The sequence below is a fragment of the Dendropsophus ebraccatus genome, chromosome 10, assembly GCF_027789765.1.
Source record: "Dendropsophus ebraccatus isolate aDenEbr1 chromosome 10, aDenEbr1.pat, whole genome shotgun sequence".
In the NCBI taxonomy this organism is placed as follows: domain Eukaryota; kingdom Metazoa; phylum Chordata; class Amphibia; order Anura; family Hylidae; genus Dendropsophus; species Dendropsophus ebraccatus.
The window spans coordinates 94,688,498-94,714,137 of record NC_091463.1 but is presented as its reverse complement, the minus strand read 5'-3'; the positions used below and the strand labels follow the sequence as shown (position 1 = coordinate 94,714,137).

Sequence of the window (25,640 nt, the reverse complement as noted above, 5' to 3'; positions counted from 1 at the left end):
GCAATTTGCATTAAAGGGATTCTCATAGGTTTATGCAAATGCCAATCAGATTGGATGAATTTCATTGGTTGATTCAAATGAGATCACTCACACCCCTTTGAGAACGTACTTTGATCGTATGGTTTAAATATCACCGCAACACGCGGCGCCGGTCATTATAGAAATCCTCTTGATAAAGCCACTAGTACATGTGGCGAAACATTGGGGTTTGGTGGCGGGATGTTTGTTCTATGTTATTATCCATCAACTAAGTGGCAATAGCACTATAGTTAGCCGCGCACCGGCTGAGCCGTCCGACAGCGAGGTGTTTTGTGCTTATCCTCATTTCTACAGTCAATTTGAAAAAATTCAGTGACTCACTCTTGCTATCCCATAGTACCTAGGTACTTAGGGTATTATTATAATACTTTATACCCACATTCTTTAGCTGAGCCCCTTCTCTCTATTGTATTTAGGTTCATGTGAACCAGTTTAGGATACTCCTATCAGCCCCTTGGTCTTTTTTAAAATCACTAGAGATTTTTTCGCACATTTTTATCTACAGAAATAAAAATAAAAGTTAAGTTTTATTTAATTTGAGATCTTCACAGTTTGTTAGTTATAATTGTTGTATCTAAGCGTGAAGATCTGGGGCATCTATAGTGTTTACTCAGCAATGTAAAGTATGGCTGTGATCCAGGAGCCGGACTTTACATTGTGTGCACAGTCTATTTCATGCGGCCACTGTTCACTGAATAGCAGCCACACAAAGTAGACATAGCAGTTTTTTTGTGCGGCTGCGTGGAATTCCGGCCGTGAGATATACAGTGTGTATACACTACGGCTGGGATTCCATAGGGGTTAAATGATATCGGCCGCTATGATTAAACAAAGACCGTTGTATTATATAAAAAATAAATTGTGTGAACTTGGCCTAACAGTGAAAGGTGACACCAGTATATAGTCAATAGGAACAATGGCTTCCCCCTCCCTGAGGATGTCCAGTCACCTATCCCATTAATGTCAATGGGACTGCTCCTGTCCATTGTTGGCCCTATGTCCCTGGGGACTGCTGTAAAGCATATCTCTTAATGCTGTTAAGAACAGCTCAAGTAAGATGGCTTTCCCCATTGTAATGTATAAATAATAACAATACAAAATCAGAAACCATCTTTTATACTATTGGTTTTGTGGCAGAATAGCAGGCTGTGATACAAGGTGGTGGCACCATGTTGTATTGCTGTGGCTGATATCAGGAATGGGAGTCTTCTAGGCTAGATAAAGGCTCCTGTGAAGTATACAGGGACATAACAGATTCTACACCAGGGGACAATCTCTCTCTATGTTATTGTATATTTTAAAATGCTCAGGCAATATTAGTACCTAGTATTTATTATAGGGGTATTCCAAGAGAAACTAACTTGTCCCCTATCCACACATTTTTGCTTTAGGGTGCGTTCACATGTACAGGATCCACAGCATTTGGGATGCTGCAGATATCAATGTCACTAAATAGCTAAACACAGCCTCAGATTTGCGCCATCAAATCTGCTGTGGATCCTGTACATGTGAACACACCCTAAAAGTAAGCCAAAGTAAACTTAAATTAGACAAGACAGTTTTAAAGATGCCAGACTTTCCCACAGCCTAACCCACTGTTAAAAATCTGGTGCACATGGGGCCGTCTATAGAAGAAAATAAGTGCCGACCAGCACTCGCTTGCAGTGCCTTTACAACTAACGGAGTGGCTGGGCCGCACAAAAGATCCATTACACTTTGACGATAATCGTCTCTTGTAAAAGCGACCAGATTTAAAACTGTCTTGTCTAATTTAAATTTTAATTTGGCTTACTTTTAGGGTGTGTTCACATGTACAGGTCTAGTCTAGTCTAAGTTAAAACTGTCTTATTGTTTATCTCTTTCAATGTCTTAGAAACATTAAAGGAGAAGCCTGGCCCTGGCTAAAACCTAACGGGAAGAGGCAAATATAACAACCAGTCCTTACTTACCACTCCCCATACCTGCGATGTGCTGCATGACTGGCCCTGGGACCCCTGCCGGAAGGCATTTTCCCCTGGGTTGTGATGACTCAGGGGAAAATGCACAACTCAGCTGATGGACTGACCGCTCAGCCAATCAGTCACTTGAGTGGCGTCCTGCCCCAGTCACTGATTTGTTGAGCAGCCAGTCCATCAGCTGGATCATGACGTCACCAGCGTAGGAGATCCCGAAGCCCAGCGGAAGGTCCCGGAGCGGTGATTCGGCACTAAAGAGGCAGAGGTGAGTTATTACCCTTTGTTATTTTTGCCCATGTCCCTGCTATTAAAAAAAAAAAACCTGGAGGTCGGACTTCTCCTTTAAATTAAAGTTGCTCTCAATTGCCCTTTAAGAAAAAGAAAAATAATTCAAAAGTTATAACGATTTCGGAAATTATAAAACTTCCTTGGAAATTACTAAATGGTAAATATTTGAAACAAGATCACGTTATAAATTAGATAATAAAAATAGATGTCAGTTGTGACTGGATGGTCTGAGTTTTATTGTGGGATCTATCACTCTGTGTAATGGCTTCTAAGCTTAGACTATATGATACAGTAATGGTACAGTTTTTTCTTTTTCTTTTCTTCTATGATAATCCTCAGAACTACAGAACTAAACTACAGAAACTACAGAAATACAGAACTAAAACCAAGCTTAAATCATAATGTAAAAAAGCTAAGCTTAATGCATAGATATGGTGACAGATTCAAGTCGACTACATAGATACAGCAACAATCCAAAGCTGAGAAGCTACATTAAAAGAACCAATCTTGCTACACAGATAGGATAACCAAACCAAGCTTATTGCATATATACAGTAACAGAACCAAGCCCACTGCATCAATGAACTATCTGCATATATATATATATATATGTGTGTGGTAACAGAACCAAATTTACTATATAGCTCCAGTAAGAGAGCCAAGCTTACCACACAGATATAATAACATTGTTTCATAGAAACAATAACATAAATCTTTATCTCCTCTTGCTACATAATGTGCTCCTTCATACACATAAATACAGCATTGGCCCAATGCTCTGGGAATGTTGATATTTTTAGGAGCAGGCTCTTTGGAGCGTTTAAGGCCTTTATAATAGCTTTGAATAATTTATACAGATAGATATTTTTTCCATCAATTTGAATTTAATTGGTAATTTGCTCTATTCCCAAAGTCATATATTGATAATTGGTCGGTATGTAAGATGTCGTATCCTCTGGAGTCACTTGGTGCTTGTATATCTAGATGTGATTCAGACAAGAATGGATTCATGATACATGTGAGGATCACGGAGTATGCGCGACTTATGAGCATTGTGTTACTCTTGGACATGTTCGATGATTTCTTCTTCTCTCTTTCTTCTGTTCTAGTGGTCTTCTGTAGTAGAGATTCTTTATATTGTCTACATAAGAGACCTCCAGACTGTTGACCTTAAGCTGTTGCAAAGCTACAATTCCATGTACACCCTGATAGCCTGTAGCTATAAATGTCCAGGAAGCCATGGAAGAGCTCCTGTTATCCATTATAAGCCAGAAAGAAGCATGGATTATAAACAAGAACTCTTCACCCTTGTGTGATCCAGTCTAAACATAATCATCTTCCTAAAATTCATTTACGTCACCGATGAACTGAGAACTTGTCTTGTGTAAATTAAGAACTAAATATTTTTTCTACTAAGATAAGAGACCCCACACACTTTGTAAAATGTTCTTCTTCTCATCCATCTCTACTGTTTCTGTGTTATTTTGTTTTCCTCAACAGGTCTGTAGGTGGAAACTGCATAGAAGACCATATAAAATTGCACAGTTATTCCATCCAGTCTCCTCCTCACTTTAGTTTCAAAATGTAATTCATGAACCAGCAACTAACTACAGTTCAATGCGGAGGTCTTCCATCTGTGGTTTGACTACCATAGGTTGTGAGCTGTTCCTTCTAACTGCCGGGAGCCATTGTGTGAGGACAGAAACCAATAGTAACAAATGTGGATTTGATCAGTAATCCAGGCTCTGTCTGACGCTCTAGTTGGGAGGAATCTGATCCTGACTGTTTTTCTCCAGGATACTTTTGTACACCACAAATCTTCTATTGACCTTTTAGGTTAAACCAAATGTCTAATGCATGGAAAAGTAACCCAGAGTAGGTTCTTCACGTCAAGGTTCTTCTACCTTATACGTAGCTCTATGAATTACCAAGACCAATACTAAGACATTGGCAGTCATAGTCCTGAGATCTCTGATGATATGGATCTGAAGAACCAATCCTGTATAAGCTTCACTCTTCTGGGCCTATCAGAGAAGCCAAATCTCCGACTGCCCCTTTTCTCTTTTTCATGGGCGTCTACATTCTCTGTGTTATGGGCAATGTGCTTATCCTCATGCTCATCTCATCCCAGTCTCGGCTCCACACCCCAATGTACTTCTTGTTGGGGTGCCTTTCCATTGTAGATGTTTGCTTCACATCTGTTACTATTCCTCGTACTCTTTACAGCCTCATCTCCCAGGACTTATCCATCTCATTTCATGGTTGTTTTATTCAACTCTTCCTGTTCTATTTAGCAGGTAACATGGACAGCTTTTTGCTGGCCGTCATGGCCCTAGACAGATATGCTGCCATCTGTCAGCCATTACATTACAGAGCCATTATGAGTAAGAGGACGTGCATCTGTCTGCTCACCTTTTCATTCGTTCTACTGAGCTTTCATGGAACTCTGTGCACCATCATAACCTCTACTCTTCCCTACTGCGGTTGGGTCATCCACCACTATTTCTGTGATATCCCAGCCATGCTCTTACTCTCCTGCACTGACACATCTGCTCAGCAAATGGTCATCTTCATTGAAGGTTCAGTAATAGTCATGGTACCCGTGTTGTTCATCCTGGGCTCCTATGTTTTCATCATTAGAGCCGTAGTTAAACTACGTACATCCAAAGGCCGAACCTTCTCTACATGTTCCTCCCACTTGACTGTTGTTTTCTTATTTTACAGCTCAATTATTTTCATGTACTTTCGCCCAAGTTCCCTTTATTCCATAACCTACGATCGGGTCATAAGTGTGGTGTACGGCATCATAATACCAACACTCAACCCATTTATATATACCCTAATGAACAAGGACGTAAGAAAATCAGTGAAGAAAGTAATGCGATGTGGTAGTGAAGATGGTCGGACATGGAAGAAGGAAGCAGAAGATGAGGACTGAGAATATATTTGTTTTTTATTTAATTAGTATTTACAATGGTGAAATATATGATTTGTCTGATCAGAACAGATATCAGCACAGTCCAGGTACAGGGGATGTGCGGAACTACAAATAAAATAGTCTCTATATGATGGTGCTGGTATGTCCAGGAGTTAACATGATCTTTATGTCTCCTTGTTCAGACACAGATTATGGAAATGTCCTAGGTTTTATTAATCCCTTTTTACAGTTCAGTGATAACAGACATTGATTGTTGACCCGCCATGCTATTTGGGCCACACCAGGGAGCAGAGACTAAGAACTCTCTACGTCTTTATCCCGCTTCAGGATACAGAAACTGTACTTCTCTGGCGAGAAGACATCAGGTTGCTCCACAAGTGTGTTCCTGGTGTGAGCAGCAGCTGGCCCCCCAAAGACCAGACAGGGTCGTTTGAGGCATCGGAGGACAGGTTGAGTCAACATAGTTAGACACATAAAGAATCAGGAAAAAAGGAAGAACAGGTAAGGATACACGGGATATCAGTAAAATCGCAGAGCACACCTTTGCTTGCAATACCAGAATCCAACAAAGCTCAGGCAAGGAGTGAATTTAAAGAGGCACAGGTAGAAATGGATTGGTAAAATGCAATAGCAGATGAAGACACGCTGGCTCTTTTAAACCAAAGTAAGTGGCTGTGTGCACCATAGTGGCCAGAGGGTTCATTGCAGCGGCGGCCAGAAGAAGGGGGCAGACAATGGGAGACAGGAGCGTAGTGGTTAGCAGAATTTGAATAAAAAAATTATTTAAAAATACAACCAGAAGAACACGTGCAGGTAAGGATACTCCGGATATCGGTAGAATTGCAGAATGTAACTTTGCTTATAATACCAGAATTACTGTATTTCATCAATCCGCCTCTGAAAAGAGAAGCACTCAAAAAGTCATGTTCAATGAAAAAATGGTATCAGCAAAAACTATACACAAGCCCGGCTCTATCAAGAAAAAAAAATAAGAAAGCTATATATTTTGTATTGTAGCAAAAGTTTTTTTTTTCTCTACAAAACACTATAGACTTAGCAGGCAACAAGAAAAAAACTTTAAAAAAAATTGCTTAGTCACTAAGGCCAAACATTGGCCAGGTCACTAAGGGGTTAAAAGACCTTTTACATTGATCGAACTTATTGGTCTTCCTCATGGGTGGGCTCTCCTGTTTCCTGTTGCTGTACTATCTTGATAGGTAACCTGGTACTAGAAGATATTTGTATGAGCTCTGTCACCACCACAAGGTCCGGCTCCTTTGGATAATTTTTTCCTTTTATCTCTTTTTTTGTTTTTTTACTTTATTAGAATTTCCAAACAGTTCACATAATATCATAAAGAAAGCAGCAGAAAAGCAGATTCCCCCCCCCCCCCCTTTTTGTGTTTCTCATGATGGGTAGAAGATGATGTTTTATGACATTGAACTTTTTAGGCTATGTTCACACAATGTTTTTGTAGCGAAAATACAGCCATGTTTTAAAAATTATGAACATAAATAATGATCATGTTCTTTATGTATGGACATAAAGATTAAAATACAGATGTAATTTGACCTGAGAAAACATTGTGAACATAGCCTAAAAGTAAATCTATGCTTCCAGCACAAGACAGTTAGACCTTTCCTGTACGAAGAAAATAACTCTTAGCAATAATAAGTAAGTCTTTGTTTCAGCCATAATCTGAGAAACAGTAACATAATGAATTCTCTATAGAGCTATGTTCACACTGTCCTTTCACCGTTTTTACTATTACCCAAGCTTGTGTAATTAAATGGACTTTTTAATTAACCCCTTAAAGACAGAGCCCTTTGATGCACAGATGTCTGGGTCAAATTAATGCAATGTTCCTACACCCCTTCTAAGAGTCATAGCACTTTTATTTTTCCACCTACAGGGCTGGTTGAGGTGTCATTTTTTGTGCCATGATCTCTAGTTTTTATTAATATTAATAATATTGGTGTAACAGAAAAATTTATAGCTTTTTATTAATTTTTATCTGATATATAATTTTTAAAAAATCAGCAATCTTGGTGTTTTTTTGTTTTTGTTTACGTAGTTCACTGTGCGGGAACAGTGATGTTATATTTTATATTTTATATATTTAATAGATCGGACAATTCCGCATGCTACAATATAAATTGTTTATTTATTTTTAAATGTTTTTAGTTTTATAATGGGCAAGTGAGTATTTTAAACCTCTATTGGGCGGGGGGGGGGGGGTTATAAGGGTTTTTTAATACTTTAATAAACTTTTTCTTTTACTACACTTCTTTTTACACTTTTACTTTACAGTAAAGCATACAATCATTAGATTGCATGTGCTGATCTTGGCTATGCCATCGCATAGCATCGATCAGTGTTATCAGCGATGAGAGCAGACTCTATGTATGGATGGCCAACAGGACAGAGGTAAGTGAATTACCCCCACCCGACGGGGGTCCCGATCACTCAGTGACAGGAGCTTCTACTGTCACTAGGTACTTTAAATTACGTGATCGCTATAGATCACAGAGTTTAAGGGGTTAATAAGAGGCAGCTGCGGGATCGCAGCTGCCTCTCATTATCCTCAACCCCAGACACACTGATGTGAGTGGGACAACTCTGTGCAGCGGGCCCACACACATCAGATTAAAAACAAGTCACAATTAAAATGTTGTCTTAAAGGACAACTCCGGCCAGAATGTATTTTTTAATATGTTATTACATCAGCAAAGTTATACAAAATCCTAATGTACACTAATTATGGGAAATGCACATACAGTGCTATTTCCCTTAGGTCAGTAGATCAGGCAAGCTTCAATTTCTCTAAAAAAAATGTGATGTCAAGACCCAGTCTATACCAGAAGGGCCCAGCAGGGGGTGCAGTATATATAGAATTTACATGTAAAAACTGATGAGTTATCATAGTTGTGACATCACATTTTTTTTAGAGAAATTGAAGCCTGCCTGATCTATTAAATTGAGGGACATATGACTACATGTGCATTTTCCATAATTTGTGTACATTAGGAATTTGTCTAACTTTTCTGATGTAATAACATATAAAAAAATACATTTTGTCCAGAGTTGTCCTTTAAAAGGCTTTATACAGTGAAAACTAGCGGGTGAAATTTTTATGAAATTTTATTTTCAGAAAAAACTGCAGCCAATGTAAACCATTAAGGTAAACTATACGAAAAATGTATAAAAAAAAAACCTAGAGGTTATAAGTGTTACTATGGGTAATAAATGCATTAATCAGTTGAGTCACTGTCTACACCTCAATAAGTGTTCTCCTAGTATGGCTTACATGGTCTTTAAACTGAAAGTCCAATGATTCCAAAAAAGAGAAGTCAAACATTTAGCAATATCTAATAAAAGTCCAGCAAGAGCAAACGCGGCACTCACCAATGCTTGATGCACATAGAAACTTTATTCCATTATAAGGTCAGTGTACGGATGTAGGAGGACAAACAGGCGATGATCGCTTCTTCTGCACACCCATACACTTTCTGTTAGCCTGTTGTGGTGCTTATTGGCCAGTTAAATTAGGATATTGTGTCATGTTCCTATGCAAAATAACTGATAGTAAATGGTAAACTAACATGTTATAATCTAAAAAGGTAACAGCTTTAACATATCGAATGAGTATCTTTAATATCACACTCTTTGTAGGGTCCCCTACCTCTTCCACCTTAACTTTTGTAGGTTTTTTCCCCCCACTGTCCCCTTCCAGTTCCTTGAACCTTCATTCCCATATAGCCTTTGCCACACTCTGGTTCTCACCCCTACTCCCCACACAGATCCCTGTTCAATTACACAAGAACTCACCAAGCTTATTGCATATATACAGTAACAGAACCAAGCCTACTGCATATATATGGTAACAGAACCAAGTTTATTACATAGCTACAGTAAGAGAGCCAAGCTTACCCCATTAATATAATAACAATGTTTCACAGAAACAATAACATAAATCTTTATCCCCACTTGCTACATAATGTGTTCCTTCATACACATAAGCACCGCTTTGGCCCAATGCTCCGGGAATACTGATATTTTTAGGAGAACGCCAGGCTCTTTTGAGTGTTAAAGGCCTTACTGTAGCTATGAGTAATTTATACAGATAGATATTTTTTTCTGATGCATCCAGGAATAGTATGGGGAAAAGTATGGAGCAGTAGTACTTGGTGTGGTGTGCCCCTCTATATCTTTTGTGCACATGGTTGTGCTGTATACATGAGGGTTTTATCACACGGCTGTATTGGCCTTAAGTTATAGGTAAAAGAGAAAAGAGGGTTAGCAGTAAAGATATATGAACTTACTCCATGGCTTCTGGCCTCATTATTCCATTTCTGGAAATATAAATCTCCGGAAATGAAGAGACAAAACTTTTACCTTCCAATTTGTATAAGTCGCTATTAAATATTGGTTGCTGTAAACCTTTGGTCATTGTAAAAAATGTCATAGTTTAAAATATACTAATCTATGAATTTTAATTTAATGGGTAATTTGTTCTATTCCCAAAGCCGCATATTGGTAATTTGTCGGTATGTGAGATGTCGTTTCCTCTGGAGTCACTCGGTGCTAATATATCTAGATGTGTTTCAGACAGGACAGGATTCATGAGCCATGTGAGGTTCGGGGAATATGTCCGACTTGTGATATCTACAGGACAATGAGCATTGTGTTACTACTTTTCTTTTTATCAATTATTTTCCATTTTCCAACAATGAAGATCAGTTTACATACAAACATATCCTTCTCATCATAGATGAACAGGTAAGTGTGAAAACGTATAGCAATTCCATAGGTACAAAAAACGTTAGCATAGAACGAACATCATAAACATTAGCAACTTCTTATGGTAACAAGCAGTCAGGTCCACGGAGCACTATACGTTCACGGTCCAGTGGCTTGCATATAGGTGACATGCCAAATCATTTCTCGAGAAAGAGATGGTTATGGACCAATTCCAGAGCATAAGTACTCAGTCCCTTGTATTGGAAAGTACAGTCATGGCCAAAAGTTTTGAGAATGACACACATATTATATTTTCACATGATCTGCTGCCCTCTGGTGTTTATGTGTGTTTGTCAGATGTTTTTATCACATACAGAAATATAATTGCACTCATATTATCAGTAACAAAAGCTTATATTGACAGAATGAGTTAATGCAGCAAGTCAATATTTGCAGTGTTGACCCTTCTCCTTTAGGACCTCTGCAATTCTCCCTGGCATGCTCTCAATCAACTTCTGGACCAAATCCTGACTGATAGCCGTCCATTCTTTCACAATCAATGATTGCATTTTGTCAGAATTTGTTGGTTTTTGTTTGTCCACCCGTCTCAAGTTCTCAATGGGATTAAGATCTGGGGAGTTTCCAGGCCATGGACCCAAAATCTCTATGTTTTGTTCCCTGAGCCATTTAGTTATCACCTTTGCTTTATGGCAAGGTGCTCCATCATGCTGGAAAAGGCATTGTTGAACGCCAAACTGCTCTTGGACGGTTGGGAGAAGTTGCTCTTGGAGGACATTCTGGTACCATTCTTTATTCATGGCTGTGTTTTTAGGCAAGACTGTGAGAGAGCCGATTCCCTTGGCTGAGAAGCAACCCCAAACATGAATGGTTTCAGGATGTTTTACAGTTGGCATGAGACAAGACTGGTGGTAGCGCTCACCTCGTCTTCTCCGAATAAGCTGTTTTCCAGATGTCCTAAACAATCGGAAAGGGGATTCATTAGAGAAAATTACTTTACCCCAGTCCTCAGCATTCCACTCCCTGTACCTTTTGCAGAATATCAGTCTGTTCCTGAAGTTTTTTCTGGAGAGAAGTGGCTTCTTTGCTGCCCTCCTTGAGACCAGGCCTTGCTCCAGGAGTCTCCGCCTCACAGTGCATGCAGATACACTCACACCTGCCTGCTGCCATCCCTGAGCAAGCTCTGCACTGCTCAGGGATGTAGCCCGATCCCGCAGCTGAAACACTTTTAAGAGATGGTCCTGGCGCTTGCTGGTCTTTCTTGGGCGCCCTGGAGCCTTTTTGGCAACAATGGAACCTCTCTCCTTGAAGTTCTTCATGATGCGATAGATTGTTGACTGAGGTGCAATCTTTCTAGCTGCGATACTCTTCCCTGTTAGGCCATTTTTGTGCAGTGCAACGATGACTGCACGTGTTTCTTTAGAGATAACCATGCTTAACAGAAGAGAAACCATGATGCCAAGCACCAGCCTCCTTTTAAAGTGTCTAGTGGTGTCATTCTTACTTAATCATGACAGATTGATCTCCAGCCCTGTCCTCGTCAACACCCACACCAGTGTTAATGGAGCAATCACTGACACAACGTTAGCTGGTCCTTTTAAGGCAGGGCTGCAATGATGTTGAAATATTTTTTGGGGGATAAAGTTTTCTAGGCAAATATTGACTTTGCAAGTAATTGCTGTTAAGCTGATCACTCTTTATAACATTCTGGAGTATATGCAAATTGCCATTTTAAAAACTGAAGCAGTAGACTTTGTAAAAATTAATACTTGTATCATTCTCAAAACTTTTGGCCATGACTGTACAGTGTATACTGCGCGCTTTAGGAATACACAAGGGTTAAGCGTCTCCAGAATACCAACAGTCTTGGTGCAATGCTTCTTCAACCATATAAAGGACTAACATGTAAACATCAAGAAGACTAGAGACAAGAGACACGAAGAGGTGGGGCAGGGGGCATCGTGTTATTCTCGAATCTCTCTCATATCATCATCATTACGTCACTGGTGAACCCAGAACTTGTCTTGTGCAAAATAAGATAAGAACTGGATATTTTTTCTAAGATAAGAGACTCTCCACACTTTTCTGTTCTTCTCATACAGCTAAGTTTCTGTGTTATTTTGGTTTACTGAAATGGTCTGTAGGTTGAAACTACATGGAAAACCATATAAAATTGCAGTTATTCCAGTCTCCTCCTCACTTTAGTTTCTAAATTTAATTCATGAGCCAGCAACTAAGTGAACATTATGCATGTTAATGTGTTTTCCCTAAGTCCCATCAGCGGCACAATAACGTGGTTTATTGCCCCTGTGTACTGGGCAGGACAAAAAGGAATATTTAATAGTACTAGCCAATTAAACAAAAGGCTCCTCCCCTCCTGGAGTATAAAGACAACCCTGTTCACTTCCCTGTCGTCCCACATCGGCACAATAATGGGGATTTAGCACGTACAAACCCATTATGGGAGGGTTATCTGTACAGCAGACTGTATAACAGAACAAAATGCTGGAGCAGACAAAGAACTAATCCGGTAATACTTAAAGAAGGTCTTGGGAGAAGACCATGACGCCGATAGGCAGATCTGCTCCAATGGTATCAGTGCCTTTTCGGCCCATGAAGAAGCCACAGATCGAGTGGAGTGTGCCTTTGTGAACTCTGGAGGTTCCAGTTTACTGAGTAAGTAACACCTGTTGATACATTCCGTTATCCATCTAGATATTGTAGGCTTAGAAGCCTTCTGGCCCTTATTCTTTCCCATAAAGGAAATAAACAGATTTTCAGATTTTCTGAATTCGCCTGTGCGTTGTAGGTACATTCTCAAGCATCTTACGATGTCCAGCTTTTCCAGAGTCTGATCCTCAGCGATGGCCTCTTGGGAAAGAATAGGAATAGAAATTAATTGATTAAGGTTGGAAAAAGAAGGCACCTTAGGAGCGAACGAGGGTAAGTAACGCAAAAGAACTCTATCTGCTAAAAACGTAGTATAAGGCTCAGAAGAAGACAGAGCCTGGAGTTCTCCTATTCTTTTAGCTGATGTTATGGCTAAGAGTAGCACTGTATTCAAAGTTAGAAATTTAAGCGGAATTTCCTCTATAGGTTCGAAGGGCTGGAGCGCCAGGACCTTCAGAACTAATGATAAATCCCACGGACATACTGGTCTAGATATTCTAGGACGTAGACGTGAAACAGCTTTGATGAAATTCTTTACTTCTGGAATCTGAAGAAGTCTTTTCTGTAGCAATACTGACATGGCCGCCAATTGAACTTTAAGGGTACTAGGTGCCAGGCCCCTATCAAATCCGTCCTGCAAAAACTCCAGTATGTCCGGAGTAGAGGGATTAACAAGGTCTTTCTGCCTGGAAGAGCACCAAGACTGGAAAACTCTACCGACTCTAGAGTAAGATCTGTTGGTGGCATCACTTCTCGTATGAGACAGTGTATCCAACACTCTATTGGAAAACCCTTTACCTCTCAGTATGGACCGTTCAATCTCCAGGCTGTTAGGTGGAGAGAATGTAGGTCCTGACACAAGTGGGTGCCCTGAGACACTAGGTTGTGTATTATCGGTAATTCCCAATAATCTCCCTTGCTCATTGATATGAGCTGGGGAAAAAAAGACCTCTTCGGCCAAAAGGGTATGACCGCAATCACTGAAGCCTGGTCCTGCCTGATATTCTTCAGGACTCTGGGGATCATGGCAGTGCGCGGAAAGATGTAAGCTAGGTTGAAGTTCCACCGTATTGACATCGCATCCGTGGCCTCCGTGCAATCCGCTTGATACAGGGAGCAAAATCTTGGAACTTTTGTGTTCATCTGTGTCGCCATTAGATCTATTTCTGGTTGTCCCCATCTTCTGATGATCTGATTGAAGATGGATCTGTTTAACGACCATTCCCCTGGGATCGTCATCTGTCTGCTTAAGCGATCTGCTAATACATTGTGCGTTCCTCTGATATGTATGGCCATAATGCGAGGTATGTTCTCTTCCGCCCATTCTAAGATCTTTCCCACTTCTGTTAGAAGTGGTCTTGATCGAGTGCCTCCCTGCTTGTTTATATAAAAGACTGACGCCATGTTCTCCGTCTTTATCTTCACCGCTAACCCCTGAAGTTGAGGTGAGAAATGTAGCAGAGCTTTGAAAATCGCCCTTAATTCCCTCTCGTTGGAAGAGAGGGTTCTTTCTAAGGATGACCACGTCCCCTGAATAGTTAGATCTCTGAGATGTGCTCCCCAGCCTGAGCCTGAGACGTCTGTTGTTAGAATTTCCCAAACGGTTTCTTCTATGCTGGAACCGTCCTTTACCTGGGACCACCACTGAAGAGACGCTCTTGTCCTTAAAGACAGTCTGATCTTTCTTTCTAGATCTGAATATTTCCGGTTCCAGGCTTGAAGAACTTCTGTCTGAAGAGCTATCATGTGCCACAAGGCCCAAGGAACTGCCTCTGCCGCGGAGGAAAGAAGACCTAAAAATCGCGTTAGAGTCCTGAGAGATACCAGCCGGGGAGCTCTCAGAAAACGGCACCCCTCTTGAATTCTGTTTTTTCTCTCTGGAGATAGAGAGATTTTCATGGTCTCTGAATTTATCATAAAACCTAAAAACTTCTTTGTCAATGAGGGGGTTAGATCTGATTTCTCCCAATTGACAATCCATCCCAACGACGAAAGGAGAGTCAATGTCTTTGACACATTCTGGCTTAGCTGCTTGCTTGTGCCTGCTAGGAGAAGCCAATCGTCTAGGTAAGGGATAATGCTTATCCCTTGCAGCCTGAGTGTTGCAACGACAGCAGCTACTACCTTTGTAAAAACAAAGGGGGCAGAGGTAATCCCGAAGGGTAGAATCCTGAATTGGGGGTGGTGTAACTGACCTCTGATGTAAACTGCCACTCTCAGGAACCTTCTGTGATTCTTGAAGATCGGAATATGGAGGTAAGCATCCTTGAGATCCAGCGATGCCATATAGTCGCCTCTGTTCAGGAGTGATTTTACCGATCCTATAGTTTCCATCCTGAATTTGTTCTTTGTAATAAATTTGTTTAGATATCTCAGGTCTAAGATGAGTCTCCACTTCCCTGAGGGCTTTGGTACTAGAAACACCGGCGAATAAACTCCGGTACCTCTCTCGCTGACGGGAACAGCTTCCAAGGCCTTGATCCTGATCAAGTCGAAGATGGATTCTTCCAGGATGACCTGCTTTGTGGGAGAAAGATGGGAAGAAACAAGAAAACGTTCTGGAGGCAGGGGATGAAGAGGTAGAACATAGCCTCTCTTTATTATGCTTATGACCCATGGGTCCAACACAAATCTTTCCCAAGCTGGGAGAAAATGCTCTAAACGACCCCCTACCTCTAGGATGGCGTCAGAATTCCTTCTTTCTGATGGGGGACTTGGCACCCCTGGACTGGCCCCCTCTCCTGTAATTTCCATAACCTCTGCCTCTGCCTCTGTAGCGGTACTGTCTGCTTCTCTGGGGAGATCGAGCCTGTCTCCTCCGAAAGGAGCTACGTGAGCTTGGTAAGGATTTACCTTTTTTATCAGACAACTCCTCCATGAGTGTATCTAGTTCTGCGCCAAATAGCTTACCAGGCGTGTATTCTAAGTTACAAACATTGTACTTAGAAGGGTTATCCCCCGACCAGGGACGCAACCATAGGGCTCTGCGGGAAGCGGAAGACAACGCCATAGCCCTGGACCCCAGCCTGGTAAGGTGAGAGGCCGAATCAAATAAGTAATCCACTGCTAGAGTTATGTTTTTTAAGAGGCCAAAATAGTGTCTCTACTGATACCGGAGTCTGATACCGGAGTTTTAGTTACCTTGTGATTAGCCACACCAATAGCGGTCTGACCCGCTGCAGTAGTATATGATCTTTTGAGTGTGGCTTCAATCCTACGGTCCATGGGGTCCTTGAGGCTAGACCCATCCTCAGAGGGAACTAATATGTTTCTAGACAATTTAGATATAGCTCTGTCCACTTTCGGAGGAGATATCCAAGATTTGGACTGTTCCTCGTTCAAGGGAAAGAGAGACCAAAATCTTTTACTTATGGGAGGAGCCTTATCCAGCTTCTCCCACTTATTCTTAATTAAATCAGACAAAAATTTATCAATATTAAAGCCTTTAGAAGACTCAGGAGAATCACCATAATCCTCAGGATTCTCTATTTGAATAGCTTTCAGCAGTCTAGCAATCCTTTCAGGATTGAACACAAATTTTTCCTCCTTTTCTTCCTCTTCTTTATGAGAAGGTGAAGAGCATACTTCATCAAGTACAGTATAATCCTCCATAGATACAGAAGGAGAGGAATTATGGGTTCTTCTGGGCTTTTTCTTAGGGATCATAGCAGCCATTTCTTCCTTCAAGGAAGTACGCATATCCTTCATAGTAGACCTAAGAGACACGAGTATAAGTCTCTAATAGGATAATCTGAAATTCCAAACCTCATTCTAGAAGCTTACTGCATCAGATCCTTAACCCAGACCACTACATCATGAATGTTGGGCTCATACTTGTCCTGAATCCTTGGACGGCAGGAGAGGCAGGTAGTGTAATCACTGTCATCTGGCAGTGGAGTTTCTAAAAGGAGAAACAAATTCAGGCTCATATAATTCCAACTATAAGTGCAGTAGTAGGTACATACCACATGCTCTGCATTGAAGGTGATGTCTTTTAGATGTGGATTTCCTTCCTGAGGACTCCCGGGAGGACATACTAGAAAAGGAGGACTTATAAATATAGCTACTTCTAACGGCGCAGTTCAGAGATAAGAGACCCACCTGAAATCGCCAGCTACTTTGTAGGTTAACAATAGTAGAAGCTTGCAGCCTTACTACCACGTTGTCAGCCACAAGGACAGACAGCAACTGACCATATGGCGCCCCTTAAATAAAGCTGTAGGGAAACACAAAACTCCGGATACCTGTAAGGATAAGAGCTGAGCAACATGGCGTGGATCGCGTCCTCGCCGGCGAACTGCGCATGCGCCTGTCACAGGAAATGACGCGAACCACGTCACATCCGGCAGCAGAACGAAGTGGAACGCAATCTGCGTTCCACCGCCGCCGGAGCCTGGATATACACCGGCTGGTGAAGATTCACCTAGAGCCAGCTCAGGAGCGCCAGGAATCTGAAACAAAAGAGAAAAAAGGTAATAAAGGGTGGGAAGGAGGGGAGATCCAGACCTGCCCTACACCAGGACAAAATAAAAACTCATGGATCACTGGGTGAGGGTTGTCTTTATACTCCAGGAGGGGAGGAGCCTTTTGTTTAATTGGATAGTACTATTAAATATTCCTTTTTGTCCTGCCCAGTACACAGGGGCAATAAACCCAGCTATTGTGCCGCTGTGGGACGACAGGGAACTACAGTTCCACGTGGTGGTCTTTCATCTGTGGCCATCAACCCCTTCATGACCGAAAGTGATTGATTTCCAAGTCAAATTAAAGCAATGTTCCTCTTTGCCTTCTAAGAGCTACAGGGCTTTTATTTTTCCACTTACAAGGCTGTTTTGGGTGTTATTTTTTGCGCCATGAACTCTAGGTTTTATTAGTATCATATTGGTGAAAAATGTTGACATTTTTTTATAAATTTTTTTTCTAATATATAATTTTAAAAAAATCAGCTATCCTATTTTTTTCTGCTTTTTATTTACATTGTTCATTGTTCAAGAAGAATATTGTATTTTTTATTAGATCGGACAATTCCGCATGCTTTATGTTTATTTTTTTATTTGTATAATGGGAAAGGGGGTGATATAAATGTTAATTGGGGCATTTTTATTAGGATTTTTTAAATAATATGTTTTAAAACTTTTTTATTTTTTACAAATTTTGTATAGCATATATAAGTCCCTTAGGGTAGGAGAAAACTGAAAATCATGAAACCCCTGATCACCAAGGACATCTCTAACCAGATTAACTCCTTGATTGATTGCAGGGTCTCGGACTAATGTGGGAATTGGGGATTGTGCCATAGGGGCATTTCCATCATATTATCTGTGAAAGCCAGAAGCTTCTTGTTTTCCACCCGTACCTGTCTCCCAGGTTTATGCATAATACCCAACTATTTAAAACTCTGTAAGACTTTCAAGTCATTAATATGCCCCCCCCCCCCCCCATCCTACTGTGGCATGAAAAAAGATTTGGACCAATTTATTTGTAGGCCGAAAAAGGAACCAAAGCGTTCAATCATACGTATAGCAACCTGTAGGCATCTGACATAAACAGCACCATGTTGTCAGCATATAGACCAATACGGTCTTCTCTAATGCCATTAATCACCCCTTTATAATCTGACGACTGTCTGATAGAGAGCCAAAGGCTCAATAGCCACTGCAAACAGGAGGGGGGAGTGGGGACACCCTTGCCTAGTCCGCCTAAAGAGCCTAAAATATAGAGAAAGAATACCATTCACCAGGATATTTGCTCTAGGGGAGTGATAAAGGATAGCCATCCATTTAACAAATACAGGGCCGAAGCCAGACCTCTACTCTACAAAGTCGAAAACCTTGGCTGAGGCAACAGACCAGTCCACTTGTTGTGCACCCCCAACCTTCACTACAGCCTCCACCCTATAAAACCAGATTAGTCCCAATGTATAAGGCTAAGGATGGCTTTATTCAGTCTATTTGCTTTCACTTTAGCTGAGATTTTGTAGTCTAGATTAAGAAACGATATTGGACGGTAGGAGGTGCACTTTGTCGATTCATATCAGGTTATAGCAGAACCACAATAGTGTCATTTAGAAAATGACAGGTTGTGCGATATATGGCAACCAACCCAGGTACTATCTGGTCTGCATAACGCTGGTACACCTCTACGGTGATGCCATCTGGTCCAGGTCACTTTTCCTTCCTCATATCTGCCAAAGCCTCAGTCACCTCATCCACCGTGAAATCAGCCTCTAGTGCCTCTTTGTCCTCATTGGATAGGTAAGGGAAGGCAATTTTGTCTAGGAAGCTTGTTAGAGCCTCCATGTTATAATCTACCAGTGAAACAAAGTTCTTCATAAAAAAGCTGGAACTGAGCAGCAATATCTCTATTGGTGAAGTGTGTCATTTCTACAAAATCAGTAATTTCAAGTACGGCTGGAGACTGAGAGTTTCTCCTAAACTTTTAGGAAAACCAAATGTATTATGCATGGAAAAATAACCCAAAGCAGGTTCTTCACTTTAAGGTTATTCTACTTTATACGTTCCATGATCTGTGAATTACCAAGACCATTACTAAGACTTCAGCAGTCATAGTCCTGAGATCTCTGATGATATGGATCTGAAGAACCAATCCTTAATGAGTTTCACTCTTCTGGGCCTATCAGAGAAGCCAAATCTCCGACTGCCCCTTTTCTCTTTTTTCATGGGCGTCTACATTCTCTGTGTTATGGGCAATGTGCTTATCCTCATGCTCATCTCATCCCAGTCTCGGCTCCACACCCCAATGTACTTCTTGTTGGGGTGCCTTTCCATTGTAGATGTTTGCTTCACATCTGTCACCATTCCTCGTACTCTTTACAGCCTCATCTCCCAGGACTTGTCTATCTCATTTAATGGTTGTTTCATTCAAATCTTCCTGTTCTATCTGGCAGGTAACATGGACAGCTTTTTGCTGGCCATCATGGCCCTAGACAGATATGCTGCAATCTGCAAACCATTACATTACAGAGCCATCATGAGTAAGAGGACGTGCATTTCTCTGCTGACTTTTTCATTTGTTCTACTGAGCTTTTATGCAACTATGTGGACCATCATAACCTCTACACTTCCATATTGTGGTTGGGTCATCCACCACTATTTCTGTGAAGTTCCAGTCCTGCTCTCACTCTCCTGCACTGACACATCTGCTCAGCAAATGGTGATCTTCATTGGAGGTTCAGTAATAACCATGGTACCCATGTTATTCATCCTGGGCTCCTATGTTCTCATCATTACAGCTGTGTTGAAACAACGTACTTCCAAAAACCGAACCTTCTCCACATGTTCCTCCCACTTGACTGTTGTTTTCTTATTTTACAGCTCAATTATTTTCATGTACTTTCGCCCAAGTTCCCTTTATTCCATAACCTACGATCGGGTGATAAGTGTGGTATACAGCATCATAATACCAACCCTCAACCCGTTTATATATACCCTGAGGAACAAGGAAGTAAGAAACGCAGTGAAGAAGGTAATGCAATGTGATAGTAAAGATGGTCAGACATGGAACAAGGAAGCAGAAGATGTGGACTAAGAATATATTTGTGGAATGTTTTTATTTTAATTAGAATTTACAATGGTGAAATGTATGATTTGTCTGATCAGAACAGATATCAGCACAGTCCAGGCACAGGGGATGTATGAAACTACCAATAAAATAGTCTCTATATGATGGTGCTGGTATGTCCAGGAGTCAACATAATCTTTATGTCTCCTTGTTCAGACATACATGTTGGAGATGCTCTAGGTCTTATTCAGTTCTGTGTATTTTATTAATCCGTTTTTAGAGCACAGTCAGAATTGAACAGACTGCGATTGTTGACTTGCTGTGCTATATAGGCCAAACCAGATGGAGCAAGTTTAGAAATGGATTGGCAAAATGGAATAGCAGATGGAGACACGCTGGCCCTTTTAAACCAAAGTAGGTGGCTGTGTGCACCATAGTGGCACTGGTTCATTGCAGTGGCGGTGCGAAGAAGGAAGCATACAGTGGGAGACAAGAGCATGGCGGTATGCAGAAGTTGGACAATTGTTTTTAAAAAAAGTGTATCATAATAACACAGACAGGTAAAGGTACCTGAAAGATACACAGGATATCAGTAGAATTTCAGAACAAACTTTTGCTTAGAAAACCAGAATTAATGTATTTTGTAAATCTGCCTCTGAAAAAGCAAGCAATCAAAAAGTCATATATGGTTAACAAAATGGAGTCAACAAAAATTGTACACAAGCCCACACCAAGCTCTATCAAGAAAAAAAATAAGATAGCTATGGATTTTGTAATGTAGCTAAAGGTTTAAAAATAGTTTTTAAGTAGTAAAATAAAAATAGAAATTGGTATCACTGTAATCGTAATGATTCAAAGAACATTACAGACTTAGGAGGCAACAATAATAAAAAATTTTTTTCCCTTTGTCTCTTTTTGGTTTTTCACTTCTGTTTATTAGAATTTATAAATAGATCATGTGATATAATAAATAATGCAGCAAACCTTTTTAGATTATAACTATTATGTTATAATCTAAAAAGGTAACAGCTTTCAAATCGAATGAATATCACAGTGTTCTAGGTTTTTTCTCCCACTGTCCCCCTCCAGTTCCTTGAACCTTCTTTCCAATATGGTCCCTTCCAAGCAATGTCACTAACCTCTCACCTTTGCCACTCTCTGGTTCTCCCCACACAGATCCCTGTTCAATTACAGAAGGACTCACCAATCTTATTGCATATATACAGCAACAGAACCAAGCCTACTGCATATGTATGGTTACAGAACCAAGATTATTACATAGCTACAGTAAGAGAGCCAAGCTTATCATATGGATACAAGAACAGATAAAAGCTCATTTCATAGAAACAATAAAATAAATGTTTATCTCCATTTGCTACATAATGTGCTCAATCATACACATAAATACAGCATTGGCCTAATGCTCTGGGAATGCTGATACTTTTAGTAGAACGCCAGGCTCTTTAGAGTGTTTAAGGCCTTACTGTAGCTATGAGTGATTTATACAGATACTTTTTCTGATGCATCCAGGAGTAGTATGGAGCAGATGGGACTTGGTGTGGTGTGCCCCTCTATATCTTTTGTGCACATGGTTGTGCTGTATACATGGGGGTTACATTTCTCATGTTTTATCACATGGCTGTATTGAACCTAAGCTGGGGTAGATGAGAAACGGGGTGTTAGCAGTACAGATATAAGAACTTACTCCATGGCCTTCTACCTTATTATCAGATTTCTGGAAATATAAATTTCCTGCATTAGAGTCTGAGGAGACAGAGAGACTAAACCTTTACCTCTCATTTTGTATAGGTCGCTATTAATCATTGGTCGCTGTAAACCTTTGCTCGTTATAAAAAAAATATTGTGTAAAATATACTAATCCATGAATTTAAAATTAATGGGTAATTTGTTCTATTCCCAAAGCTGCATATTGGTAATTGATCGGTTTGTGAGATGTCATATCCTCTGGAGTCACTTGGTGCTCGTATATCTAGATGTGATTCAGACAGGACGGGATTCATGATCCATGATCGATGTGCGACTTGTGATATCTACAGGACAATGAGCATTGTGTTACTCCTTTCTTTTTTATCAATTATTTTCCATTTTCCAACAATGAAGATCAGTTTACATACAAACATATCCTTCTCATCGTAGAAGAACAGGTAAGTTTGAGGAAGTATAGCAATTACATTGGTACAAAATACATTACCATAGAACTAACATCATAAACATTAGAAACTTCTTATGGACACAAGCAGTCAGGTCCACAAAGCACTATACGTTCAAGGTCCAATGGCTTGCATAGGGTCACATGTCCAATCAGTCCTTCAAGAAAGAGATGGTTATGGACCAATTCCAGAGCATAAGTACTGAGTCCCGTGTTTTGGAAAGTACAGTGTCTGCTGTGCGCTTTACGAATTAACAAGAATTAAGTGCCTTTAGAATACCAACAGTGTTGGTGCAATACTTCTTCACCAATATAAGGGACCAACATGTAAGCATAAAGACTAGAGAGGCGAAGAACAGGGAGCATTGTCTTTCTCTTGGACATGTGTGGTGATTTCTTCTTTCTCTATCTTCTATTCTACTGGTCCTCAGTAATAGAGATTCCTTACATTGTCTACATAAAAGATCAGTCTGTTGCCCTTCAGCTTCTGCAAAATTACAAATTTCATGTATACCCTGGTAGCCTGTAGCTATAAATTTCTAGGCAGCCATTGAAGAGCTCTTGTTTTAACCATGCGTGATCCAGTCTAAACATCAACATTGTAAGATTACTTTATGTCACCAGTGAACTCAGAACTTGTCTTGTGCAAAATAAGAACGGGATATTTTTTTCTAAGATAAAAGACTCTCCAAACTTTTCTCTTCTCATACGTTGCTGTTTCTGAGTTATTTTGGTTTTCTGATCAGGTCTTTAGGTGGAATCAACATAGAAAATTGAACAGTTATTCCATCCAGTCTCCTCCTCACTTTAGTGATTCATGAACCATCAACTAACTAGAGTTCCATGTGGTGGTCTTCCATCTGCAGTCATGAAGGTGATTGATTCCTGTAAGTCCAGAACGATTGAAACAATGTTCCTCCTCGTGTTCTAAGGGCCATAGCGATTTTATTTTTCCACCTACAGGGCTAGTTGGGGTGTCATTTTTTTGGCGCCATGATCTCTAGATTTTATTGGTATCATACTGGTGTGAAAACTTTTGACAGTTTTTATAATTTTTATATATAATTAAAAAAAATCAGCATTCCTGGTGTTTTTTCCCCCGCTTTTCATTTACACTGTTTACCTACGGGAAGAATATTGTTATAGTTAAATAGCTACGTTAAAAGCCGCGATTGTTATGCATTGCAGCGTTTAAGGGGGTTAAAGACAGACAGCTGGGGGACCGCCTGGGTCTGGGGACAGTAATGTGTGCATTGCCGATCGCATTGAAACTGCCCTACACACATTAAAACCCCTTTTCAGTCAGGAATGTTTATATATGTTCCTGCTGGGCGGGGCATGTGCAACAGGAACATATATAGCCATACGGCTGACGTGAAGGGCTTAAACTTTATCTCTCAGCAAGCTTTGACTGCCATTGGTTGTGAGCGAATCGTCCGTCTAAACGAAGCGAAGGGCTTGGTTTGATCGGTAATCAGCCTGCTGCTTTTCAACTCTTTTATGCTCCTCTCCGGGTGTTGGGAAAAGCTGGATACAGTCCTAGGTAACAAATAGTAATATATGTGGATAGGATCAGTAATCCGGGCTCTGTATCATGCTCTAGTCGGTGAGGTACCTGTTTTTGTTTTTCCCCAGAATGCTTTTATTCACCACAAATCTTCTCCTGAACTTTTAGGTAAACCAAACGACTTGTGCACAGAAAAATAACCCAAAGCAGAATCTTCTACTTTATATGTTCCATGATCTGTGAGTTACCAAGACCATTACTAAGACATTGGCAGTCATAGTCCTGGGATCTCTGATGATATGGATGTGAAGAACCAATCCTGTATAAGCTTCACTCTTCTGGGCCTATCAGAGAAGCCAAATCTCCGACTGCCCCTTTTCTTTTTTTTCATGGGTGTCTACATTCTCTGTGTTATAGGCAATGTGCTTATCCTCATGCTCACCTCATCCCAATCGCGGCTCCACACCCCAATGTACTTCTTGTTGGGGAGTCTTTCCATTGTAGATGTTTGCTTCACATCTGTCACCATTCCTCGTACTCTTTACAGCCTCATCTCCCAGGACTTGTCTATCTCATTTCATGGTTGTTTCATTCAACTCTTCCTGTTCCTTTTGGCAGGTAACATGGACAGCTTTTTGCTGGCCATCATGGCCCTAGACAGATATGCTGCCATCTGTCAGCCATTGCATTACAGAGCCATCATGAGTAAGAGGACGTGCACCTGTCTGCTGATTTTTTCCTTCATTCTAGTGTGCTTTCATGCAACCCTGTGGACCATCATAACCTCTACTCTTCCCTACTGCGGTTGGGTTATCCACCACTATTTCTGTGAAGTTCCAGTCCTGCTCTCACTCTCCTGCACTGACACATCTTCTCAGCAAATGGCCAACTTCATTGAAGGTTCAGTAATAGTCATGGTACCCGTGTTATTCATCCTGGGCTCCTATGTTCTCATCATTGGAGCCGTGTTGAAACAACGTACATCCAAAGGCCGAACCTTCTCCACATGTTCCTCCCACTTGACTGTTGTCTTCTTATTTTACAGCTCAATTATTTTTATGTACTTTCGTCCAAGTTCCCTTTATTCCATAACCTACGATCGGGTGTTAAGTGTGGTGTACGGCATCATAATACCAACACTCAACCCATTTATATATACCCTGAGGAACAAGGAAGTAAGAAACGCAGTGAAGAAAATAATGCAATGTGGTAGTGAAGATGGTCGGACATGGAAGAAGGAAGCAGAAGATGAGGACTGAGAATATATCTGTGGAATACTTTTAATTAATTAGTATTTACAATGGTGAAATGTATGATTTGTCTGACCAGAACAGATATCGCAACAGTCCAGGTACAGTGTATGAAACTACCAATAAAATAGTCTTTATATGATGGTGCTGGTATGTCTAAGAGTCAACAGGATCTTTATGTCTCCTTGTTCAGACATACATGTTGGAGATGTTCTAGTTCTTATTCAGTTTATTAATCCCTTTTTACAGCACAGTCAAAATTGAGCAGACAGTGATTGTTGACCCGCCATGCTATATGGGTCACACCAGGGAACAGAGACTAAGAATCCTCTACGTATTCACCCTTTATCCCACTCCAGGGAACAGGACTACTGTGGCTAGAGCACAGAGACCAGACAAGGTTGTTGCGAGGCACCAGAGGAGAGATTGAGTAAACATAGACAGACGAAGGATCAGGACAGGCAGCTTGCAAGTCAGGAAACCTGAGTTGACTACAAGAGAGGCAGATGGTACAAATGAGGATCAGTCAGGAAGCATAAGAGGA

General features: G+C 40.7%; 3 protein-coding genes across 3 annotated transcripts; all 3 read left to right on the top strand.

The window, feature by feature from the left end:
• The first annotated feature begins 4,350 nt into the window (after positions 1-4,350).
• On the top strand, positions 4,351-5,220 carry LOC138766602 (olfactory receptor 1E5-like). Its single transcript, XM_069944192.1, has one exon. It carries the CDS (start codon positions 4,351-4,353, stop codon positions 5,218-5,220), a length of 870 nt encoding a protein of 289 aa, XP_069800293.1.
• A 14,016-nt stretch (positions 5,221-19,236) lies between these two features.
• LOC138766600 (olfactory receptor 1L4-like) lies at positions 19,237-20,196 on the top strand. Its single transcript, XM_069944191.1, has one exon. It carries the CDS (start codon positions 19,237-19,239, stop codon positions 20,194-20,196), a length of 960 nt encoding a protein of 319 aa, XP_069800292.1.
• Positions 20,197-20,333: 137 nt separating this feature from the next.
• LOC138766599 (olfactory receptor 1E5-like) lies at positions 20,334-25,105 on the top strand. Its single transcript, XM_069944190.1, has 4 exons — positions 20,334-20,342; positions 22,227-22,334; positions 23,975-24,014; positions 24,264-25,105. Exons 1-4 carry the CDS (start codon positions 20,334-20,336, stop codon positions 25,103-25,105), a joined length of 999 nt encoding a protein of 332 aa, XP_069800291.1.
• The last annotated feature ends 535 nt before the right edge of the window (positions 25,106-25,640 follow it).